Here is a 12,800-nt window from a genome sequence, read left to right as displayed (position 1 = left end):
TACTGAAATTTTGGAGACGGAGACTAAAATTTTAGTACCAGTCTTTGGTCTAACAAACATGATACTGAGTTCCCGTCTTTGTCTCAATACCTCAAAATAAATGCTATATCTCTAGAAAGTGAAGACATAGAGGATTGAAATTTATGGGGATGAAAATAGAAACTTTAATAATATTTTATTCCTAAAATACTGTCATTCAAAAATTTATATTCCAAGTCTACCTTTCACCTCCAACCCACCTACCTCTTACCCCAGCACCACACTTCTGTTATCACCAAATTTTACCACTAACAATAATAATAATAATAATAATGCAAAAAAGAAAAAACAACAATCTCATCAATTATATCAAAATGAGATTCATCAACTCATAATAAGAGAATTTCAAAATCAGAATAAAAAAGATAAAAATAGTGGGAGAGATTGAGGCGATGCGAAATTAGAGTTGAGGCGGTGCGACAAGCACAACAAAAAACAAAGGTGGCATGGAGACTTGAACACAGTGACACAGCCTAAATAGAGACGGCACGATGCGACGTGAAATTGCAAAGAGAGAAAGGAAAGGGAAAATGGATAAAGTTTTATTAGTATGAGTACTTTGGTAATCTCACTTATTTAAGTTTCTATTTTTATTTTAAACTAAACAAGATATTGAGACAAGACTCACTATTGTATACTTTACACAAAATGTATAAAAACTTAATATAATTTTTGTTTTCAGTTTCTATATTTCAATCTCAAACCTTTTTTGAAACGCTACTTGAACAATTACAAATTGTTTATTTATGAAAATGTCTCATTCTTATAATGAAATATTTTTTTTGGTGTCTGATAAAATAAGAAACAAAGAGCAATTAAGATGGAGATATCATCTCCTTCCTAATGATCTGATCAATAACACTACAAGGAATTAAAAATTCAGTGTAAGGACGAGAATGCCTAGCCGCTGTCTTAACTAAACGGTCAGCTACCGAATTCGCTGTTCGTTGAATCAATTGAACTTGAACCACCCAATTTCGCTGCAGAATCTCAGAAATCTTCAAAAGAAGGTCTGTGTATTTTCTCCGCATCTGGCATGAATCCTTTTTAATCAAGAGATAAGCTTCTAGACAATCTGTTTCGCAAATTACCTCCCTGTGACCACTTTCCCAAGCCAAACAAAGACCCCTCCAAATTGCGAATATCTCACACCAAGTAATAGTTCCTATTGGGATGCTTGCCGAACAACCCAATAACCATTTACCCGTACTGTCCCGAATAGCACACCCAAAACCAGCCAGTTGATCTTGTTCCAAAAGACTAGCATTGCAATTTAATTTAACAACATTGATTGGGGGAGGACACCAAGAATCACATAAAGAGGGATTGTGTGTCACCTGATTAGAACGCTTGATTGCAGCATACTCGGCTGCAGAGTGTCTGATAAGCTGGAGAACTTTTTCCTTGCTCCAAATGTCATTCTGATTAAAGATATCATTGTTTCTATCCCTCCAAATCCACCAAAGACCTGCTGCAAAAATTCTTTCATTGGTCCAAAGTTTTATACGAAGCCAACTTTGAAAATCCAAGGCGGCATCCCAATTTTGCATTCCCACCTTCAAGCTCTCCTAAATCGGGCTCACTTTATTACAAAGTCTGAGGCAATGTTCTACAGATTCTGTTACTTCATTGCATCTGGGGCAAAGATCCGTTGCTGTTAAGCGTCTTCGGTAACGAAGGCTGGCAGTGGGGATGGCCCCATGCAAGATGAGCCAAATCAAACCCTTGACCTTCTCAGGTATTCCTAAACGCCAAAGCCACAACCAATTCTCATTTGTATCCCATGCAACCTTTCTTTCAAAGAGCCATTCATAACCATCCCTTGTTGAGTAAGTCTTTGAGGCATTAGATCCCCAACACCAGTTCGGATCACAACCTGCCTACACTATAGGGTTGTAAGTTGTAATATCTAGTTTTAGGGTCTTAGGCAACACAGTATAAAGATGGTCCAAATTCCAAACTCTCCCAGACCACACATCACCTAGGGAAAGGCCAGTATCTGAAATATGCACAAAAGGGATCTCTGGAGACAAAGACCCCGACGGTCTCCAAGGATGATACCAGAAAGATTGAGTTAAAGAACCAATGCACCAAACATAGCCATTTTTAAGCCTACCAGCTGTCTTTGTGATGTTGCGCCATATGCTCGAGAATTGCGTAGGGCATTGAAGATCCAGCCCCAAGCTTCCTTGAACATATTTAGCTAGCATAATGCGCACCCATAATTTGTTCTTACCATGGAAGAGTTGCCAAACTAGTTTACCAAGGAGGGCAGTATTAACACATTGAGTGTCGCGAACACCAAGGCCCCCATACCTCTTGGGCGTGATCACAGTACTCCAATTCAACAAGTTTAAGCCCCGCTCATCTGTCTTTCCTTTGCACAAGAAATTACGAAGAACAGAATCAATCTTAGAACACACTTTTTTGGGGAAGAGGGAGACCTGCATTTGATATATAGGTAGAGACGTTGCCACAGATTTTATAAGACATAATCTGCCGGCCCTATTAAGCAGCCGACCCTTCCAGCTAGACAATCTGCTTTTTATTTTCTCCACCGCCTCTAGGCAAGCCGCTCAAGATGCCTGCGGATGGTTGATGTTGACCCCAAGTACTTGCCTAGCTCATTAGCAAATCTGATAGAAGATACACCAGCTAGAACATTTCTACGAGTATTGGATACGCTCTTCGAACAAACAGCTTTGGACTTATCTATGTTCACCTTCATGTCCGATGCCTTATAGAATAAGTTCAGAGAATGCATTACCTGGTGGACTTGTGTCTTGCTTGCTTTACAAAAAAGAAGAAGGTCATCTGCGAATATGAGATGGGAGATTCGTGGACCTCCCCGAGAGATAGCAACTGGGTCCCAAGCCCCCAACTCCACTTGATTAGATATAAAGCAAGCTAGCATTTCCATACAAAGAACAAACAAATACGATGACATGGGGTCTCCTTGTCACAACCCTCTATTGGGCTGAAAACTCTCCAACCTATTCCCATTCCACAATATCGAAAGAGATGACGCCTGAATACAATTCATAATAAGACTTCTAGTAGAGGCAGGAAAGCCGAAGCTACTCAAGGTGTAGTTTAAAAACCTCCAATCGACCCGGTCATATGCCTTCTCTAGATCTATCTTAAAAGCAATAGCACCCTTTTTTGATTTCGTTCTCTTCAAGAAATGAAGGACTTCTTGCGCCACTATGATGTTGTCAGGAGCTCCTCTACCAGGAATGAAGCCTCCCTGATTTGGGCATATAATATCAGCCAAGTAGGGTCTTAAACGGGTTACCAGCACCTTAGTTACTATCTTGTACACGATGTTGCAGAGACTGATTGGTCGAAAATCCTTCATTCTGCTTGGGGAGTCAACCTTAGGAATGAGCACAATAAGGGTTTCAAGCATAGAATGATTAATCGTGTCGCCTTGAAACACCCTACACACCAGACTCCACACATCTTGGCCCACTACATCCCAATATTCTTTAAAAAAGAATGCTTGGAACCCGTCCGGCCCTGGAGCTTTGAAAGGGCTCATGCTGTCCACTGCAGATTTAACCTCCAACATCGACATTGGCTTAGTAAGGCTCTCACAAGCTTCACTACTAAGAGAAGGTCTTGGAAAATCACCCATACAATTTACCTCCACCGGGTCGGTTGAGCAAAAAAGATCTTTATAAAAACTTAGTGCCTCTTGCTGAAGAAGATTCGGATCTGAAGACCAAGATCCATTACTCACAAAAAGGCCATGAATTTTGTTTGCTCTCCTTCTAATGATGGTCTGCATGTGGAAAAACTTTGTATTTTTGTCACCATACCTGACCCATTGCTCCCTAGATTTCTGGAACCAGAGCATCTCTTCCTGAAGAAGGACCGAATTAAAATCATCCCTGCACCTTTGTTCCTCTTCTTTGACAATTGCATCATCACAAAATTCTAATCTTTTTTGGAGGTCATTAAGCTTGCTTTCTAGAGACCTTTTCTTAATAAAAATGTTCCCAAAGACACGAGAATTGAACTTCAGAGAAGCCTCTTGCACCTTTCTAAGCTTGCCATGAATGTGTGTGTTGTTGCCATTCCAGGCTTTATGGACGACACTTTTATAAGATGGATGAGTAGCCCATGCAGCTTGGAATCTGAACGGTCTGCTGTCCTTCCTGACTGGCAGTCCAAGGCATCTGGTGAGTAAAGGGCAGTGGTCAGAATGCAAACGACTAAGTACCTCTGTGAACGCTTCAGGAAACATAACTCTCTAACTACTATTGCTACAAGCTCTGTCTAACTTCTTGGCTACCTCCTTGTTCCCCTGAACCTTTCTGAACCAAGTAAAACTTCTACCCACTGTTGTCAGATCAAACAAATTACACGAATCCAAAATGTGAGAGAAATAATTACTTCGATTAACATTAAAGTGGCCCCCTTTCACTTCCTGAGAATGCAAAATTTCATTAAAGTCCCCTGTTATCAGCCACGGGTCTTGTATAGAAGTTCCAAGTGTCAATAGATGTTCCCACAAATCTTCACGAATCGTCGGCTGGGGGCTACCGTAAACTGCACTGCACACCCAATTCTTTCCACCCCCTTTCTATAGCAACAGATAAACATTGTTCCATAGTAGCAATTACTCTACACTTAGGTTTGTCGTCAGAGGATAAAAACCATATACCCCTTTGTGTCCACTAGCTTCCACAATTCCCACAGGGGTGAAACCCAAATGTTCCCAAAAAAATTTCATAGAGCCAAAAGCAACATGTGTTTCAACAAGAATAACAAAAGCTAGATTAAATTTTTTTACCAGTTCTTTACAGTGTACGCGAGTCATCTTGTTAGAGGCCCCTCTCACGTTCCAACTAATTAAGTTCATAGGATCACTATCCATAAAAAACCAAACTTCATGATGGAACGCCACCCCTAACGTCTCACGTTGAGGGTCCTCTGTCTTCCATCTTGGTACCTCCCTCTAGGATATCACCGCTCTCCATCTGTTCGTCGCCATGCTTGACCCTTCCAACCGGTTCATTCGGTGAGTTCCGAAATGAAGGAGGTCTTCTCCTTTTGTAATTAATCTTGATCAGCGGGGTAGAAGCATGTGAGACAGTGCTCCCTTTCTTTACTCCCGTAGCATCGCCAGAGGAAGAAGTAGTCCCTGTGATAACTTTTTTAGGCTTTGGAGAATTTTTCTTGGCTTCATCGTCACCCAAAGATGGCCCCTAATTAGCCCACAAAAGTTTGTGGAATATGACCTACGAAGAGCAATTTGTGAAATAAATAATTTGGACATATTTTAAATGCTAAATTAATAAAAAGAATTCGTGAAACGATTGAATAAAATTGAATATGAAAAATATGGCTTATTCGGTGCTTAGTAAACATTGTAACTACACTATGACTAAACATGCAACACGAAATTCATATGAAATTATGAATTTGTAGAATGGTTAGAACCATTAATCTAGAAACTCGTACAAGGAGGTTTGGTTGCTGCATTTTAAAGTGAGTTTCTTCTCTTTCTTTATACTAAACAAAAAAGGGACTATTATTTTCAATATAAGATTAAACTGAAAACATTTCTTTAATCACCCAAGAGATTATCTAATAGAAAAATTATAAATATTCTTATATATTTATTAACCATTAACTCTTGAGACATGTTATACGTTCATAACTAAAGTGGATTGATTACTGATTAGTACTGAATTTATTTAAAAAAATTTACACCCGAAGAAAAATAAAAGCCGATTGCTACTGAACCGGTACTACCGCGGTTTGGCCGGACCGGCGCAGAGAACATCGGGCTTTGATGGTAAGGGGGAAAATGGTGACTGTATAGCAAAAGACCCGACATGAATCACCACACGCGAATATAGCTTAGCTGCCTCCAAACACTCAACGACATCACCAACCTCCATATCCCGTTGATTCTTACACACTCTTCTTCTCTTCTCTTCTCTTTCTTTCCCTGTCTCTCGCAACTTCGCCTTTTCCTCTTCTCCGATTTTCTCTCTACTTTCTCTCACTGCATTTTCTCCGCCATTTACATTTTCCACTCATCAAATCTCGGTATCGGTGTTTCCGCGATTCAATCACTGAGCTGGAACATTCTAAAAGGTACATCCGATTCCGATTAGTATTTTTTTTCCTATACTGTTTTTTTTTTTTCGCAAGTTCATTTTACTTCTTCAGCAATGGCGGTTTTTGTTACGATCTGTGTGCATTTTCAATTTTCTCTCTCACTCCCGATTGAGTCGCGCGTTGAAAAATGCACGCCACGTTCCGCGGAGATCTGTGGTCTTTTACTTGATCCAACACGTTTCGGTTACTTAGATTTTGTCGTTTTGACAAGATCCAGAACTTGTCAACGCATTTTTACCGAAAAAGGAAAACGGAAGTTATATTGGATGAGCCGGAACACATTTGAACATGACCGTTGGTTACATTAATGTTTAGGTTCCGTGTCTATTAGAATTACTTGACTAAAATGCTTGGAGTTCAGTTTGCTTGCTCTAACAACGTGTCATTTTTGTTTTTGATCTTAAGTTCATGCTGTTATTATTCAAGCTTAGGAGTAAAGCACTTCAGATTTTCTACGTAAGGACTTCTACTAAAGCATGACTTACTTGGATTACATGAGTACATGACCTTTTTCTTTTAATTTTTTAAATGTTATATTTGTTGAGATCACAAATCCTTATTGTTAAGTTGGAATAAATAGAAATTTCAAACGTTTGATAGCTCATGAGTCATTTGTCTGTGAGGAAAATCAAAGGTCCTGTAGTGGTTCCCCTTTCCTAGTTCCTTTGTGTTTGCCAGTTAGGATCTTGGATGGGGTGGTATTGGATCAGAGAAGAAATGGAAGAGAAGATTTCATCATCAAAGAATGAAGTATAAACAGAGCTATATATAATAGCTTTTAGTTACCAAACTAACCACCTAACTCTACCATCCAGCTTTCCAAATAACCCCAACTAACAATAACTAATTTAACCAATCCTGTTAAATATCTACTCTCCATAATAGATGGGAGAGAAGGACATGGTCAAAGAATATGAACCAGAGCAAAGAAATAAAGAAAACAGAGAGAAATGAATTCTGAGAAACTTTGTCTATGAACTTATCAATGAATTGGACATGTATGACTTCTTATATAGAGAAAGCCAGGTGCGGAAAAGTGAAACTACAACAAGTGTGACTTAGCTTAACTCCTCTGATCACTTAGGATAGTGACAACTAACTGTTTCCAACAACATCCTTTCTGTTTCTGTGAGAAAGCTTTATCCGATGTGGGATTTTCTGATAGCTCTGAGAAATGGCTTCATGAATAAAGTGGTGTCTATTCCACGCTTCAGGCCTTCCCTTCCCTTCTTCCTATATCTCCAAGATATTCAGTCAAAAACACACCCTTAGGATTTATATGCATAGTGTTTCATTTTATATGCTGATATAATATATGTCTTTTTATTGGCTTTTTTTTAAACTACTATTTTTTTTTTAAATTTATGGTTGACTTTTTAATTTTATAAATTGTGGTTTCTAGGTTGAATGCATGTAGTTTATTTTTTAACGTGGCATACCATATGGCTGCTTTAATTGGAGCGAATCTTAAATGTTCTATTTGTAGATCTCTTTTTCTTTCTTTTTATTTTTTTTAATAGAGTAATTGGCAGCTGTCCACCTAGTGGGGGCAGGGCTCATTGTTCTATAGGATTCATTTATTTTATAATTTAATTACTTGCAGGTAGTTTGGCTTTTGTAATTTGAATGAATACCTTTTAGCTTCATCAGAAATTGCATAATGGAAGATGAGGAAGAACTGAAAGAGGTGAAATTGTCTGGTAATGGATTACATCCTCACGAAGTAGTAGATAGTGGTGAAAAAGAGTTTGTTGATAGTCTTGATCAGGAAAATGTGATTGCTACCCATAGTATTAAGGTTGATGATGTAGATGGAAGGGTAGGCTTGCAAGGTCAAAGTACCGTTTCTGCACCCACATTAATGGATGAGGACCAGTTTGAGGAAGTGTCTTTGAAAGATCAAGACAAGAGTAATGAGTACCAGGATTCAAACCAATTACCAGATTTTGATAATGCACATAACCTATTTGGTGGAAATGTGGAGGAGTCTAAATCTTCATCTGGGACGTACTCGATAGAGCATGATTCCTCCCCTGTTGTTGAAATGCAACGTGATAATATTCCTTATAGTCCTGGGTCAGATGGGCAGTCTAGCCCAACAATTAGCTTTGATTCTAGTACTGTTAATTCTCCACCAAAGCCTAAGCAAAAACATGCTAAACCAAATGTATCTCCAGAACTGCTGCATTTAGTTGATTCTGCTATTATGGGAAAACCTGAAGGTGTGGATAAGCTGAAAAATATTGCAAGTGGCTCAGAAGTGTTTGGGACTGGTGAAGAAACGGAAAATGTGGCTTTCTTAATAGTGGATTCGCTTCTTGCAGCCATGGGTGGCGTTGAAAGTTTTGAGGAGGATGAAGATAATAACCCTCCTAGTGTTATGCTGAACTCCCGGGCTGCCATTGTTGCAGGTGAACTTATTCCTTGCCTTCCTTATGTAGGTGATTCTGGTGATTTTATGTCACCTAGGACACGGATGGTTCGGGGACTACTTGCCATATTACGGGCTTGCACAAGAAACCGGGCAATGTGCTCAATGGCTGGTCTGTTAGGAGTGTTGTTGAGAACCGCAGAAAACATTTTTACTGTGGATGCTGGCTTAAATGGACGGATGAGGTGGGATGGAACACCTTTGTGCCACTGCATGCAATACTTGGCTGGTCATTCTCTTAGTGTTATTGATCTTCATAGTTGGCTTCAAATCATTACAAAAACACTTGACACAATGTGGGCACCACGATTAATGCTTGCTTTGGAGAAAGCAGCTAGTGGAAAGGAGTCAAGAGGACCGGCTTGCACGTTTGAATTTGATGGTGAAAGTTCTGGTTTACTTGGTCCAGGCGAGAGCCGTTGGCCATTTATCAATGGTTATGCTTTTTCAACATGGATTTACATTGAATCGTTTGCCGACACATTAAATACGGCTACTGTTGCTGCTGCAATTGCTGCAGCTGCGGCGGCTAAGTCAGGTAAATCATCAGCTATGTCAGCCGCTGCTGCGGCTAGTGCACTTGCTGGTGAGGGTACAGCACACATGCCACGTCTATTCAGTTTTTTAACTGGTGATAACCAGGGTATAGAGGCTTATTTTCATGCTCAATTTTTGGTTGTTGAAACTGCTAGTGGAAGGGGAAAGAAATCATCCTTGCACTTTACCTATGCATTCAAACCACAATGCTGGTACTTCATTGGTCTTGAACATATAGGCAAGCAGGGTATTCTCGGGAAAACAGAAAGTGAAGTTAGGTTATATGTGGATGGATCTTTATATGAAAGTCGTCCTTTTGAGTTTCCTCGAATTTCAAAACCTCTTGCATTTTGCTGCATAGGAACTAACCCTCCTCCTACCATGGCTGGGTTGCAACGGCGCCGTCGTCAGTGCCCTTTGTTTGCTGAGATGGGCCCTGTCTACATCTTCAAGGAACCTATTGGCTCAGAAAGAATGGCACGCCTAGCTTCTAGGGGAGGGGATATAGTGCCTTCTTTTGGTAATGCAGCTGGTTTACCCTGGCTAGCAACAAACGCCCATGTGCAGAGCAGGGCAGAGGAAAGTGCTCTTTTGGATTCAGAAATTGGAGGTTGCATTCACCTGCTCTATCATCCTAGTTTGCTTAGTGGGCGCTTCTGTCCCGATGCTTCACCTTCTGGTGCTGCAGGTTAGATAATTTGTTTCCGTAGTTCTTCTTTGATAGTATGACATTTTATACGCTGCATAAATGCATATGATTTCAATGCTGAAGCCCCTTATACATGATGAATAAGCCTTCAGAGGTTTAGTCTGTAGATTTATCGGATGGAAATTAAAATTGTTTCAACATTTTTGATATGGAATTTGTGAGCACCATAATTTTTGTTCTTTCTCATGTCTGTTTTGTTTGATTCCTTTTAAGCATGATGCTTTCTACTGTAGTTCTTGTCTCTTGTTTTTCATCTCTGATCTGAAAGTTTCTTCTTTTTAGTATAAAAAGTTGAAATTACTGTTGAAATATGTTGACATATATTGTTGTTAGATAGCAGTTAGTAGTTTAGGTGGTGCATTTATGGAGAGTAGTTTAGTAGATGCTCTACATTTATCAGTGTCCTCCCTATATATGTGGGTATTTTCTCTTTTAACAACACAATTCCAAAGCTTCCTAAACAAGAGTAATATATTATCTTTCTCTCTTTGTCTAGTTACTTTATCATTTCCACTAAGTAACCATGAATCTTAACAATTACAATTCCAATTCCATTTGGGGTTTTGCCCCTAGGGAGGTAATGCAACCTTGTTTTCATACAGTGATTGATAGCTGTGGAAATACAAAAAGCTTACGATGAATATTAATAAGTAAAATTGAAGGAAGACAGGTATAGAATCTTAAAAGATACTTATTCTTAATTGGATCATTCATTATAAAGCTGTGTCTTGTGATGATGTTATTTGTTGTTATTTGTTAAATATTTGATTGCATTCAGTCAGCTTTAATTTTATAAATACACAATACATTAGCAAAGTAGTAGCTTTTATCTACTTTGTTTTCTTACCGCTATATTGTCTTAGTTTTCCTAGGATGTAAGCCTATTCTTACGGTCAAAGATGGTGCTCCTCATTTCTTATGACTATAAGATATGGTACAAACAACCATTTGTTGGATCACAATGGTTCTCTTCATCTCTCCATGGTGTTTAATCATCGTACATTTATTGTCTCAAAATCTCTATCATGTTTCAATTTGTGCACAGTTTGCTGCATGATTTTGTAGTCTTCTAATGGATCCTCACCATTTTCCAGGAATGCTTCGACGTCCAGCCGAGGTTCTTGGGCAAGTTCATGTTGCTACTCGAATGCGACCTGTCGATGCCTTGTGGGCAATGGCCTATGGTGGTCCCTTGTCTTTGCTTCCCTTGACAATAAGCAATGTACATGAGGATACATTGGAGCCTCAGCCAGGGAAGTCTCCCCCTTCTTTAGCCACTGCATCTCTTGCTGCCCCAATATTTCGAATTATATCTGTGGCTATCCAATATCCAAGGAACAATGAGGAATTGTCTCGTAGCAGAGGGCCTGAGATTCTTTCAAAAATTTTGAATTATCTTCTCCAAATCTTATCTTCGCTTGATGGTAGAAAGCATGATGGTGTTGAAGATGAGGAACTTGTTGCTGCTGTTGTCTCCGTTTGTCAATCCCCAAAGATCAACCATACACTTAAAGTTCAGCTGTTCACTACGCTACTTTTAGACTTACAAATTTGGAGTTTGTGCAGTTATGGTATACAAAAGAAGCTTCTATCATCACTTGCAGACATGGTTTTCACTGAGTCATCAGTAATGAGAGATGCAAATGCCATTCAAATGCTTCTTGATGGCTGCAGAAGATGTTATTGGACTGTTTCTGAAATTAATTCATTGAATACTTTCTCTCTGACTGGGGCAGCGCGTCCCGTGGGTGAAATTAATGCTTTGGTTGATGAGCTCTTGGTGGTAATTGAACTATTAATTGTGGCAGCATCACCTTCGTTGGCCTCGGATGATGTCCGATGTTTACTTGGGTTTATGATTGAGTGTCCGCAACCTAATCAGGTAAAGTAGAGTGATCAGATGTCATTATTCCTGTAATTTTTGGTTGGGAAATAAGTTATTATTATACTTGTCTAGAATGCTAAAAATGCAGTACGTATGTATATTGCAAAATTCATTATTTTTATGATAGAATAGTCAAGTTGTTTATTTTTTTGTTTAATTCTTGCCTGGTAACTTATTTTGTATTGTCAAATTTTCACATGATAACTTGTTTAATATTGAATTGAATGTTGAGTGAGTGGAAAGCTAATGGCCTGTTTGGTTTGTGAAACCTTTTTCTGTTTTCATAACTTTGTGAATAAAAAAGGTGAAGATAGTGAAACAATAAACTCCTATTTTCAATGTTTTCTGTTTTCTCTTCACAAATTTATAAAACGCAGAAAATACTTTTCCTTGTCTTAATGATATCCAGAATAGAAAAAAACAATTAGATACACAATATTTCTTTTATTTTTGATAGGTGTGACTTCTGTTTGGTATTCTGTCAATGTTTTTGCTTTACTTGGAGTTTTGATGAGTTTGAGGCTCTGTTTTGTTTCTTTGTTTGGTAGGGCTTTGGTTTTTCTGTTTTTTATTGAGAATTTTTTGTCCTTATATTCTCTATCTTTTGGTAAATTCTTATTTTAATATTAAGAAACTTAAAAAAATCTTTTTTCTTTTTCTGTTTTTTTGGGGTGTATTGGTTATCAATGATAATAAACATGAAACCATTTCATAAGTTTCCTACTCAAGCTTTGGAGAAGGTTAATGAAATGGCATGAAATTACAGATTGGTCTTGAGTTAATTGCTACTACCATTTTTCTTAATAGAAGTTTAGGTCAATGGGTTTACACAATTTCTACACTAGGAGTGGTGTGTTAGAGATGTGATAAAAATAATGTCTTTTACCTGATAGTTTAAACTTTTTGGAAGAAAATATTATGTCAATTACTTTCAATCAGAGACTTTGAGCTGTGCAATTCTCATGTATGGCATGTTAAGGTTGCTTCCTGGTGTTTTTGGTCATGGGATGGGTACTGGTCTCTAATTGAAAACTCAATAGTGGTGGAGCCATGCCCGGGATTGC

General features: G+C 38.6%; 2 protein-coding genes across 3 annotated transcripts in view; one reads left to right on the top strand and one right to left on the bottom strand.

Annotated features, from left to right (window-relative positions):
* Nucleotides 1–1,919: 1,919 nt before the first annotated feature.
* LOC148569173 (uncharacterized) lies at nucleotides 1,920–5,951 on the bottom strand. Its single transcript, XM_088484917.1, has 7 exons — nucleotides 5,803–5,951; nucleotides 5,362–5,431; nucleotides 4,997–5,252; nucleotides 4,709–4,818; nucleotides 4,326–4,627; nucleotides 3,164–4,220; nucleotides 1,920–2,483 (listed from the first exon to the last, which is right to left on the bottom strand). The coding sequence occupies exons 1-7, from the start codon at nucleotides 5,949–5,951 to the stop codon at nucleotides 1,920–1,922; spliced, it is 2,508 nt and encodes an 835-aa protein (XP_088341043.1).
* The window catches only part of LOC107639785 (WD-40 repeat family protein / beige-like protein), a 25,820-nt gene continuing 18,893 nt past the window's right edge, over nucleotides 5,874–12,800 (top strand). Inside the window, exons 1-3 of one of the 2 annotated variants that reach the window (XM_016343388.3) lie at nucleotides 5,874–6,150; nucleotides 7,778–9,830; nucleotides 10,946–11,733. In XM_016343388.3, coding sequence (XP_016198874.1) covers nucleotides 7,835–9,830; nucleotides 10,946–11,733 — 2,784 coding nt within the window. In that variant the 5' untranslated portion in view covers nucleotides 5,874–6,150; nucleotides 7,778–7,834. Of the gene's footprint in view, nucleotides 6,151–7,777; nucleotides 9,831–10,383; nucleotides 10,522–10,945; nucleotides 11,734–12,800 lie in introns of those variants that run through there. The other variant, XM_088483716.1, reaches the window with a different exon arrangement.

The sequence above is a fragment of the Arachis ipaensis genome, chromosome B4 (assembly GCF_059453495.1).
Source record: "Arachis ipaensis isolate K30076 ecotype BB chromosome B4, ASM5945349v1, whole genome shotgun sequence".
Lineage (NCBI taxonomy): Eukaryota > Viridiplantae > Streptophyta > Magnoliopsida > Fabales > Fabaceae > Arachis > Arachis ipaensis.
The sequence above is the reverse complement of the archived record's forward strand: the minus strand, read 5'-3'. Positions and strand labels throughout refer to the sequence as shown.